This window comes from Atta colombica, unplaced genomic scaffold (genome assembly GCF_001594045.1).
Source record: "Atta colombica isolate Treedump-2 unplaced genomic scaffold, Acol1.0 scaffold140, whole genome shotgun sequence".
NCBI classification, from domain to species: Eukaryota; Metazoa; Arthropoda; class Insecta; order Hymenoptera; family Formicidae; genus Atta; species Atta colombica.
Window position 1 is genome coordinate 1,087,121 of NW_017259229.1, and position 12,559 is coordinate 1,099,679.

General features: G+C 32.9%; 2 protein-coding genes across 3 annotated transcripts; both read left to right on the top strand.

Annotated features, from left to right (window-relative positions):
- Positions 1–1,112: 1,112 nt before the first annotated feature.
- Positions 1,113–5,044, top strand: LOC108684802 (polyadenylate-binding protein-interacting protein 1-like). The gene is made up of 9 exons (XM_018189292.1): positions 1,113–1,320; positions 2,481–2,637; positions 2,718–2,893; positions 2,966–3,157; positions 3,250–3,441; positions 3,602–3,729; positions 3,800–4,025; positions 4,101–4,498; positions 4,852–5,044. The coding sequence occupies exons 2-9, from the start codon at positions 2,484–2,486 to the stop codon at positions 4,937–4,939; spliced, it is 1,554 nt and encodes a 517-aa protein (XP_018044781.1). The 5' UTR covers positions 1,113–1,320; positions 2,481–2,483; the 3' UTR covers positions 4,940–5,044.
- A 1,498-nt stretch (positions 5,045–6,542) lies between these two features.
- LOC108684784 (neurogenic locus notch homolog protein 1) lies at positions 6,543–12,367 on the top strand. 2 transcript variants are annotated; one of them, XM_018189267.1, is made up of 7 exons: positions 6,543–7,131; positions 8,364–8,485; positions 8,575–8,703; positions 9,384–9,557; positions 10,096–10,349; positions 10,491–10,713; positions 11,136–12,367. In XM_018189267.1, exons 2-7 carry the CDS (start codon positions 8,386–8,388, stop codon positions 11,504–11,506), a joined length of 1,251 nt encoding a protein of 416 aa, XP_018044756.1. In that variant the 5' UTR covers positions 6,543–7,131; positions 8,364–8,385; the 3' UTR covers positions 11,507–12,367. The 2 variants fall into 2 exon arrangements, with proteins under 2 accessions (XP_018044756.1, XP_018044757.1); XM_018189268.1 differs by lacking the exon at positions 6,543–7,131 and adding an exon at positions 8,128–8,167.
- The last annotated feature ends 192 nt before the right edge of the window (positions 12,368–12,559 follow it).

A 12,559-nucleotide genomic window follows, 5' to 3' on the forward strand; every position in this document is an offset into this window, starting at 1 on the left:
AGAATATATATATATATATATATATATATATATATCAAGATTTAAAAATCATGATATATATCAAAATTAGAATCCTAAAATTAGAAGACTATCTGTAGAAAAAATGAGAAAGATTGCGGAACCAATCAGAAATCGAAACAGCGGTTATGCTTCTCTGTTATATCTAGAGGTTTGTTCGCGTCGCATATTCCAGTATGCTTTTGTCATAGCTGTTTCTCACTCCAATGCCTTCATTAGAGTAAGTAGGAACTATGGCATGTTGGAGAATGCGACGCGAACAAACTTTACAATTCTAGGTGAGGGCAGTGTGTTAGGCCAGATTCATACCTTGATGGAAAAGAGGAAATCAATCGGAACTCAGTAGTAGGCGGTACATTTCGCTTGTTGGGGATCAATTCTGTATCTTGAAACGAGGTGAAAATTACAAAAGTGAGCAACTTTATTAGGTGTTGAAATTATCAGTATTTTAGTAAATTCATTTGCATGGTTTACAGTGGGCAGTAATAGTAGTTGATTAAGGAGTAGGCGTAGAAATTGACCAATCATAGTCGATTATTCTTCTCATATTCAACTGTGATTGATCAATTTGTTACTCTTACAACCTCATCTATTACTGCTACTATCATTGTAGATCACGCAGTTCACTTTTGTAATTTTCACTCGTTTCAAGAAACAGAATCCCCTGCTTCTGTCTTTCCGCGAGTTCTGATTGGCTTTCGCTTTTCCGCTTTCCATTTTTCCGTCAAGGTGTGAATCCTGCCAGTGTTGTTAGACGGGCCGAGTTTCAGACGCATGCGCGTCCAAAATAGCTTCAGTAATGTACCGATCACTAGTAAATAGGAGATCATTAGTCGCTTAGGGTTGAAAATGTTGAAAATTTTAATATATTTTACATATTTTATATACGTATACATATATATAAATATATATAATGTATTTCTATATATGTATACCTATGTAAAATATATTAAAATTTTCAACATTTTTGAAAAACTTTTACATAGGCGATTAATAATCTCTTATTTATTAGTGACCAGTACGTTACTGAAGCTACATTGGACGCGCATGCGTCCCTGAAACCCGGCCCGTCTAACAACACTGGGTGAGGGCGATGAGGCTGCGCTGAGCTGTTCTGGATTCTGGACTGCGTGAAATGCGTAGCCGATGCGGCTCACGTTTGTGATGCCTGTGTATAACCGGCCTTCACAACTTCCGGATTCCTTGCATATTCTCGCCAGCTAAAGGTGACAGACTGTCTGAATTGCGTTATCTGTTCGTGATTCAACGAGGACTGCTGATCTGTGAACTGATATTCCAAAGGTATCTTATTTGTCGCGATGCAATCGATGCGATGTCGCAGAATGATTGTGCTTGTTAACGATAATCATGTCACAATATCTTTCGTAATAAGAATACGGCATTGCCTCGACTTGTCATTATTCTTTTGATAAACAGGAATTTTGATAAGTGCCATTAACACAGTGTGAAGCACTGTTGCAGATGAATTTCTTCGCTTATCTGATGTATCTATATTCACGTTTATTATATCTTCGCAGTCCAAATTAATTCTCACAAATGAGCAAAAATCAAGTATATTTTGTCTTTAATGTCTTTAATTAGCAAGTCTAATAAGAATTAAAGAATCCTAAAATCAAAAGAACTTATAAAGGTTCTAATAAAAGTAATCTATAAAGTCTTTTTTATTCCTGAACTAGATAGCATTTGAATGTTCTTCTCGCTTTTGTTGAATATTAAATGTCTATTTCACTTCAATTCCAAAAATGTATATTAGTTCAGTTATAGGAAGAATATATCGAGTCCAATTTAACATAACACTGAAAAATTTGGGACTAATCATCTGAGATATTTTTGTACTCCAGCGAAAATGTGAATTACAAAATATCGTTTCGTGTAAAATATATATTTTATATATTCCTTTTCTTGTTTAATAATAATTATTCTTCGTGAAGCTTTTAAATATACAATTTTGTAGAAAATTCACAAAAAAAAGCAATTTTTTAGAAATATTGTTATAACAATTTAAATAATATATATAAGTGAAATATTCCAACAATATTGTTCTATTTTACCTAGGAAATTACTTAATGTGCTTAATCATTTAATATTTGATTATTTTTCTCAGAAAATTATGATTAAGTCTATATTCATAATATTATTATATATACTTGTGTACAACAACTTTAAAGTGTATCTATACAGAATCCAAAATTCAAATTTATTAAACTTTTTTATTTTTTCTGTATCTTTTTTTTTATAAAAAATATGTGTTTATATAATATATACATATATGTATATTAAAATTGTGTGTGTGTGTATGTGTGTGTGTATGTGTGTACATGTGTGTGTGATAAAAAAATACAGTATGTTTGATAAGAACATTATTGAGATTGTAAAAGATGTTGAGTTTTAAAACTGAATCTAAATTTTACTTGTTCTTGATTGACAATTTGTTTGCACAGAAAATGGACTCTTTTAAAGGAGACAAGAAAACTGGCAAGGATGAGGAAATTATGAAACAAGGTATAGGACGTGGACATCGTGTTTGGTCACAATTGGACTCATGCGGGGGACTCAGGCGACCATACAGTGTATCATCTGCTAGTCAATCCAGTATAAGTTAGCATTATTTTAATTGCAACAAAATTAAGAGCTTGTTGACTATCAAGTTTAAAATAAAACTACTTATTTGTACATAGAATCTGACTCTTCGTCATCTACAGCGACGACACAGCATAATCAGGAAGAGAAGAAATTTGCGCTATCGCCACAGGCAGCAGAGTTTATTCCAAAATCCATGCTACCTCAGGTTTTTAAGTCGCAGTCTCCTTTGGTGCAGTCTTCTCCAGCAGAGCCTAATGTGTATCTGCCTCCTGTAAGTTATTTATTTTGGATCTTAAAGCATATCAACATTCTGTTATTTTGATTCTGAATAATTTGCTGTTAGCAACTTACTCTCCAATATCCAAAGAGTTCCATACAAGACAGGATTAGATTAGCTCGTGAAATACCATCAAATGTATCTGTACCTCCGTCATTTGCGGATGATAGTACTCTAGGAGATATTTTGGAACAGCAATGCAATATACAAGACACAGACGTAGGAAATTATAATAATTATGGATATGATCAAGATGATGTAAGTAAAATAGCAAGATAAAAGCCTGATTTCTTTTCATTAAGAAATTGCTTATATGCAATGTTTATATGTATCAATAATATTTTAATTAGAAAGAGAAGCAACAAAATGAAAAGGAAGAAGCTTATAACTTAGAAACTTATGACCATCTCAATAAAATTATCAACATTTTAATTATGAATCCCGCCGAGTTCACCAATCTAGTTCCACCATTTATGGACAAGCTTAGGTTGAGTGGAAATATGCGTTGCTTGCAGTTGGTTATTACAACCATAATCGAATGGGTATAAAAATTCCTTTTTTTTCCCCGAATACGTATTCGGGATAACATTTTTGCGCAAGACGCATTTTATTCGTAAACAATGTTCAGTATTTATGTGATAAAAATTATGTAGAATACTATATAATTCGCACATTACATTACTGACATTATATTATTTTCAGTCTATAGCGGAAAGTAATTTTCGATATAATGGAGCCCGGTTATGTAAATATTTTGACACCAGCTTAGAAGATTCCAAAGAGATGTATATGTTTTCCAAAGAGCTGTTCAGGGATTTGTTGTGTTTCCAGTAAGTTCAGGGGCATTTCATGTAATTGGAAATATACGATTTATATACATTGATGATATTTTTATGTTAGATGTAAATTGGAGACCAGATTACTCGAATCTGAATGGCTTAATCAACCCGAAGAGCAACGGGATCAACGGAAATGCAATGGACTGATATTGTTTTTAGCAGAGTTGGTCGCTCAGATGGATGAGTCTTACGCTTTCACTTTAGGAGAACTGTTGGTATTGTTTATTACTAGGGTACTGCAAAGACCAGCGTCAAGTTCTGTTAAATATATATGCCAAGCGCTCAAAGTAAGTCGCAAATAATAATGACGATAATCCAATTTTTATCTACATTCTAATGTATGCATTTGATGTAATGCGTAGCTGGCGGGTCACGTGTTGGAGAAAGATAAAAGCAGGAGTAAAGACATGGAGAATATGATGCGGGCACTAACGGAACTCGTGAATAATGGGCAAGTTGATACGCATGTAGGAAATATGGTAAACAGTGTTCACGAATTACGAAAGGATTGGGGTAGAAGCGCGCCCAATTGTGATTCATCTGGGTCGAGTCATGTGTTATTTAATGATGTGCAGCGACAATCTGATCAATTGGGTGCGTCTAATTATCATTCATCTGAATCGTTGAAAATACAGCATCAAGTACCGGAGAAAATACATTTTAACCAACCAGTGATGTACGGTCCTGACGGTTCGATTTTGTCTGCGGAGGAAAGCGAATTTCTTGAGCAGCACGCAAAAGCTGATTTAGACGATCAAGAGTATGTTGAACTTCATATCATACATTTGCTACAACAATGATATAAAAAATTCTTTAAAACAACATTTCTCTATAATTTTTTCTATTTTCTCTATATACATACGCAATCAATTATTTCATCACAATTACATTTCAAAATTAATAGAAAATTTTAATTTTAAAATTTAATTCATTACATTAAACATTAAATTCATTTTCTAAAAAACTTTATTTCTTAAATTGTGTTGTAAATAAGTAATATTTTAATTTCTTTCATATTATTAAAATACTAAAAGAGAGATAATTAAAAGGTACCATTCAATAAAAATATTTGTTTAAGAAATTTATGTACTAATATTATTGTGTAATTTACAGGACATCTGAAGAAGAACCTGATGATAATTATGACGATGAAATTGCGACTGCTTACGAAGAGTTCTTAAGAGACGCAAAATGCAAATAAAATTCAAACAATGAATATAATCTCACACAAATACATTGACAAAACGAGTAACTTGGTAATAATTGTCAAATGTTAAGTGAAATTTAATCAAATTTAATTAATATAACAACGTAATAATATATATAACTATATATTATATAAATATATATATGTGCAGAGAGAAACCTGTATATATAATATAATTTTGTTTTCCTACACATTTAATAAGTATTACCAAACATAATATGACATAATATAACCAACTATTTGTTAATATTAAATATTTAAAAAGTAAAATTATTTTATATTGGTATTTGGTTATATTGGTTAGCCAAATATCTGATTGAAATTATTTCACTTAATATTTGGTAACTATTATCGAACTCTTTTTTCAGTGCAAAATTATACTCTAGCTCAAGCATCTCATTTATAAAATACGAATATCTCTTATTTGAAAATTTATGATTTTCAAAAAGATAAAGATTTGATTACATGACATTAACATGATACTCTGTATCACGAAAAGTAGGACAAGATACTGGCATCGATGAAAAAGAAATGCCAAACACACGATTAAATTCATAAAGATCCGCCATGTACATAAATAGTAATATCGATGTATATGTAGCGTGCAGAGTGGTTCACTTTGAAATGGAATGCTTGAATAAATTCATTTCATTAGACGCGAAAGAAAATGTTAAGGGCGAAACTTATATATTAGATATGGGAAAAAGTTCGTGGCGTTTTTCCCGTTACATCTAACGGGAAAAACGCCACGAAGTTTTTCCCATACCTAATAATTGAAAAAAAAAACATAAGGAAGTTCTTCTCAAAATCGTAGTTTGTGTTTCAGGGCATATGTATCTTTTCCTTTCATATCTTTAGCAAATATTTTAAAATGTAAAATTTTATTTAATTTTATTTAATAATCAATAAAAACTAGAATATTAAAAACAGTTAAAAGCTAAATTTAAAGAAGTTTTATTCAAATCTTCTGTTTCTGATCAACTCTGTACATAGATACGTGTTCTATATGGCAAATATATGTGTATTTTGCATTTATTTAAAGTTTTAAGCGTATGTGTATTTGTACGAAAAGTTTCCTAAATATATAACACGAGTTTTATATAACTAGTATATTTAAAAAGCGTACAATGCCAATTTATCAATTCCAATTCTTCATATCTTCTTAACACAGATAGTTTCTAAAATAAGTATATTCTAAAATAATATGTTTTATATGTAAATAAAATTGATTTTTTATTTGCAACTAGCGAAAGCGATTCTATAGACCGATTTCTGAAATAAATTCGCATTTACCGAATCGATGAATTTTACGTTAAATATCACACAAATAGTTTTCTGAAGAATGAAGATCTTTAAATATATATTAAATTATTACGTTCCTCATCTCGAGATTGCTGATTGCAACATCGAATTATGCGTTTTATTCACAGAAACGATAACAAAACGGGAATGTGTGACCATTCGGGCAATGTGGTACTGGAGATTACCATTTTATTTACGCGACACAATTTGCATTTCTACCTTTTTTTTTATTTTGTCGACATTTTTGTTCTAGATTAGCATATAACGCGGATATGAAGAAGCATGGGGGGAGAGAGAGTGTATGACGCGATATATAAAAACGGTGATCCACAGTTGAACGACAAGCCGATATCGGATTTACTTCGACTACGCTGCAGCAGCGGGATTAAGCGTATCAGAACGTGTGCGTTCGCGAAGATCCATTTTTGGCGCGAAAGGGTTCCCTCATCACGGAACTCCGCGCACCGAAGCTGCAGCGATTACTCATACCTGTTTTGACCGACGCATTGTACTATGCACGCGAATATGGAATATCATTATAGCCGGGCAATTCTAGGTCGGGATGGACGGATAATTGTGTGCGTGTTCCAATCGCGCTGCGCCGCAGCTCAGGCTATGGGAAAATCATCGCGTTCGCACGTAATGCTCATCAATTACGAAAAAAAAGGAAGCGAAAAAAACAACGGATATAAAATACGTAGGCGAAATTTATCGAATACCTTGAAGAATAATCAGGGCCGTGTGTGGGCGAAATTCGAAAGGGGGACTCTGAAGGTCGCAGATAGTGGGGCCTGGGATCGTCCTCGCGTCATTTACGCGGTCGCAGGTGATCACTGATCGGTTAGTCTTCCTCGCGCCGATCGAGCATCAAGTTGCAAGCAAAGGTGGGCATTATTCAGATAAACTGGGATAAACTTTTTTAAGTGTCTATTCGGATAAAAACTTCATGCATTATTTATTGATCATATTATCTATTATTCAGTGTTATTTACGTTGTTTGTCATGTTTATTGTCTGTTGCTCATTATTTTTTTGTATTATAATGTGGACATAAATAATCCATTTCTACTAATGTAAATTAACTTTATTTGCTCTTTTTTTTTCTATGTCTAATGCTCGTTTCTATATAGTTTCTATATAGTTTCAATATAGTTTAATTTTATCTTTGTTCAACTAACTCATCCTTTTCTAGTTCTAAAAATTAAAATAAATGAAGAGCAAGTGAGTTAAGATTAAAGTTAATCCACATTGATAGAAACGCGTATAAAACAAAAAGATAAATCTTTTTCTATTTCTAGAAAAAGATAAAATTAAACCAAGATTAAAGTTAATTCATATTGATGGAAATAAACACTGAGAATTTAAGCAAAAATATTCACTACTCGTTCTTCGGAGCTTTTTCTAATTTAAGTTATTGGGATGATCTTCTCTTACAAAAAAATTTAATTCTACAAGATAACGATTAATTACTTATTCTAAGTATTAAAAACAGTTATACACACTGTAATGCTCAAAATAATTAATTACTACATTCCAGTATTAAATTGGATTTATCCATCTTTCGTTGCATGAAAGCGAATCATTTCGTTAAATTGAAAAGATAGGTCTCGTTTTAACTTGAATTTGCTAGATTTGCATCATCAAAAGAAATCATAAGAATAATGTTTTCTTCCCGCATTAACGCTTATCATTATGCGAATCGTCTTGTAATTTAAGTAATTGGGACGATTATATCATCTATATTTACAAGAAAGCGAGTCATTTTGTTCAACTTAAATAAAAAAGGAAAATCTTTTAAGTTGAATTTGCGCAGAACTTGGTTTGCATTGAAGAATAATCATAGCAAAAGAATAGTGTTTTCTTCTCGCCTTGAGGATTCAAGCAAAAATCTTCATCACGCGAGTCGCCTTTTTTAATTCAAGTTAGTTGGAATAATTTTTTACCCATCTTTAATTTCAAGAAAGCAAATTGTTTTATTTATAATGATTTATATCGAAAAGAAAAGTGTTGTTTTAATTGAAAGAATTGCGCAAAACTTGATTTACAACATCAGAGAAGAATCATCGCGAGAATAGCATTCTCTTTCCACAAATTCATTTCAAGTGGAATTTCGGCAGATAAATTTGGAACAGTGGCAAAATGTACACGCAAGCCGCAACCTTGCTTCTGTTCCTCTTCATCACGTTGGTGAACGGCAGTCACTATGTCCAATATGTTCAGTCGCGAACAAGTACGTCCGGTAAGTTCTGCTTAATTCTTCAGTAATCTTTAAGTAGTTATGCAAAACCGAAGCGTCTCTGCTGAATCACCCGACTCTTCATCTCGTAGGCAGTTGCGACAGCTACACGTGCGGCGTCAACGCGAGATGCACGATGAGCTTGGGACGGCCAGTGTGCTCGTGTTTGAATCTTCATATGGGAGACCCGCTCGCACAGTGCGTGCGAGTCGAATGTCTAAGTGAGTACAAATGCGATCAACGTGCGAACCGCGAGCATTATATAATCCCTGGAAAAGTAAACTCTTGTTAGTTAAGTCGTAGTAATTATACCGCGTATAAACTCAAGTTTATACACCGTTAGCCAACCAAAAAAAATGCAACAAACAAAATGGAAAAAACGGAAAAAATCATATTGATTTGTAGGATGAGTAGATCATGATAGAATATGAAAATGAACTATATACTTAACTATACGGAAAATAAATGTATTAACGGTATTAATTGATAATCTAATTGCTAAATGATCTTGTTAATTTATTGACACGCAGTAGAAAAATTTGTGTTAAATTTAATACATTTCATTAAAAATGTATCTACTAAATATTTGTGTTAATTTGACACAAGATGAATGTTAGTAAAACAATGAAACAAATCACATATCTCTTATTTTAATAAAGTGTTATTTGTTTCATTAATACTATCATTGAATTAATAAATTTATTTTCAATTAGATTGTTATTGTTGGTTATTGCTATTGATATTCATTTTTTTTATGTTATCATAAAAATATTACTACCCTTTAAATTTCATATATTCATAAATAATATCTGCCTTAAATATTTTCTCATATATTTTCTGGTGTTGCCATTTGAAAGGTGTATCAATCGGCATGTTATTTAACATCCTCATCACGTTTCAGTCAACGACGATTGTCCATACAACAAAGTGTGTACGAACAACAGGTGTGTCGACCCTTGCGTAGGTCTATGTGGAATAAACGCGAACTGTTTGACCAGAAATCATATAGGTACCTGCGAATGTATATCAGGATACGTCGGAGATCCGTTCTCGAGTTGTCAAATCGCCGATCCTCGTATGTAGAACTTTAATTTAAAATTTTTCTTTAATTTAAAATATGAATATCTATAAAAAAACATTATACAAAAATATTTTAAGATTTTTCTAATGTGTGTGTTCTATTTTTTAAATTTTATGTCTTTTAAAAATATTCGTTTCTATTCTTTTCTTTCTCTCTTCCTTCGATTTAAAGAATTTAATTTAATATAAATATAATAATAATTAAATTTAATATTAATAATCCGTTTGTCTGCACTTCATTCGTACAAATAAATTCGTGTCTAGTTCCAACTATTAACTCTCTTATTATATTATAAGCTGTAATATTGATAAATACTTATAAGATTGATAGAAACTAATGAGCCTCTATTATCCATTCGGTTTCTGTCTTGTTGTTTTCCCCTGTTCGGATAAACAGAATTTGACTGTAATAAATAGTAATTCACAATAACATTTAATAAAGATAATAACTCATAAGAGAGTGCACTTTTTTCTATTTTTTTTTGAGAACGTTATAAGTTATTCAAAAATCAAAGATATTCACTGTAATATAGAAGCCGCTTGTAAACCGAGTCCATGCGGAGTGAATACCCAATGCGAGGTAATCAATGAAGTGCCAGTCTGCACGTGTCTACCGGGTTACAGAGGTTCACCCTTAACTGGATGTCGTCACGAGTGTGAGAGCGACATCGATTGTCCTCATCATCTCGCGTGCTCGTCATCATACAAATGTGAGAACCCATGCAAGTGCGGAGAGAACGCGGAGTGCCAAGTCATCAATCATCAAGCGAAGTGCACCTGCCCGAAAGTAAGACGCCTCCGCTTTATTCATAGAGAATTGCAGTATTTCTATCAAAGACTATAAGTCTGACTAAGCATCCTCGATGACGAATGAAATCAAATGAAACGGAATGGACGTGTGGGATCGATCCGCTTCTTGTTGTTCCAGACATGGACGGGAAACCCATTTGTCGCATGCCGACCGGAGTGCACCACCCACTCTGAATGCCCATCGAATAAACCCGCTTGCCTCTATCAGAAATGCGTGAATCCTTGCGATGGCGTGTGCGGCGTTCATGCCGACTGCAACCTACGCGGTATCACTCCCGTTTGCAGTTGCCCAAAACATATGACCGGTAATCCTTTCGTCAGCTGTAGACTGTTTGAACCACGTAAGTAATCCTTACAAAATCCAATTCAATACTGAAAGGTAATAATTAATTATTTATTTTGAATATTAAAAGCATTGTGCACTTAAAATATAATTAATCATTACCTTCCAGTATTAAAGTTCAATAAAGGCAATATCCGTATCAAATTAGAGATTAAAATTGAGATTGAATTTAATTAATCAGAAAAAAGAAAATCAAATACAAAACAATATCAAGTTTAATAAATTTTTGATTAATCTAATTCGGTCTTAATATCTATTCTGATACGGGCTTATAATCATTGTTATTATAATTAACTAGAATCGTATTCTTCTCTACCATATCAGTTCTTCTACCATCAATTCTTTATCACTGACGTCAAGAAAACGAGGAAGAAGAAGAGAAAATAATTGTCTCAAAATCAATGTATCTCCATTTTCCAGGCGATCTCTGCGAGCCAAATCCCTGCGGTATTAATGCGATTTGTACGCCGGGTCACGACAATACCGGGAAGGAGAGGCCGGTATGCACGTGTCCCACCGGCTACATTGGCAACGCCTTAACGAGCTGTCAGCGCGGGGAGTGCTTCACCGACAGTGAATGCCTTGACAATCGGGCATGTATCGATTTCACGTGCAAGAACCCGTGTACCGGCCACGAATGCGGCCCGAGCGCCGAGTGCACGCCCCGACGTCATATCGCGGTCTGTACGTGCCCGCAGGGCACCAGAGGCGACGCCCTGTACACCTGTAACCCGATCGAGAGTAAATCGGTGTACAATTACGGCCGCGCCTACCGTTACCGCTACTACTAGTCACACAAAACGATACCACGATTCCACGTTTAAAATACTCAATGTTTTAATACCGTAACTTCTATTCCAATTTTATATTCGGTCGTACTTTTGCGAAGAATTGAATCGGGGAATAAAAAGAAGTTAACCGCCTATTCCTTACGCAGGTCGTATAACAGAGTAATAATATATGTATTTTTCGTAACGCGCGCGCTACGCAGATAATATGTCTTCCAATTCGTGTCCACCATAAAATAGATCTCACACAAAGTGTTCTATATGTTTTATAAGCTGCCGCTGGTCGCAAATCTAGTTTCGATCTTTAATAAGAACATTCCTTATTAAGGAAGCATAATGATTTATGTTGCAGAATTAAGATCTCTAGATGATGAATTTTTTTCCCATTTCAGTTTCAAATACTACGTTCTGTTACATTCTTAATAGATTTTATAAGAATCATACATATTTTTAATATGTAAATTTTATACATCACATAACAAAGAGAAAATGAGAACTCAATGCAACGTTGTAATATATTACTTACAAAGGTCTGAATTACATTATCTGATTAAACAATAATTTTTATTGAATAATTTAACATTATATCCCATAAAGTGTGCAAGTCCATAGTTATAAAACTAGTTGAGAAAATTTACGAAAAATCACTTGCCGCTATTAAAAAATAAATGATTACAATCTTCTCTTACGTATTATTTATAATTATATAATATGACTTACGAAAGAATATCACGCTACATGTTAATTATCATAATTATTGGCAGCACCGTTATGCGAAATTTACTAATTTTAAAACGGACATTGTCCGCTTCAATGTTCGAGTGTTCAGAGGGGTTTTTCAGAAATATTTTATTTACAAATATATGCAGGATGATTTTTAATTATATATGTATATCAATATTTGCTATTAATCCAATATTTATTGTAAGTATATATTTCATATTTTTTAAATTAAAATATTTTTCTAGATTTCTAATAAGTATAATAAATATAAGTATAAATATTATATATTATATCGAATAAATAAATAGAATGAATAATTATTATTACATTTAT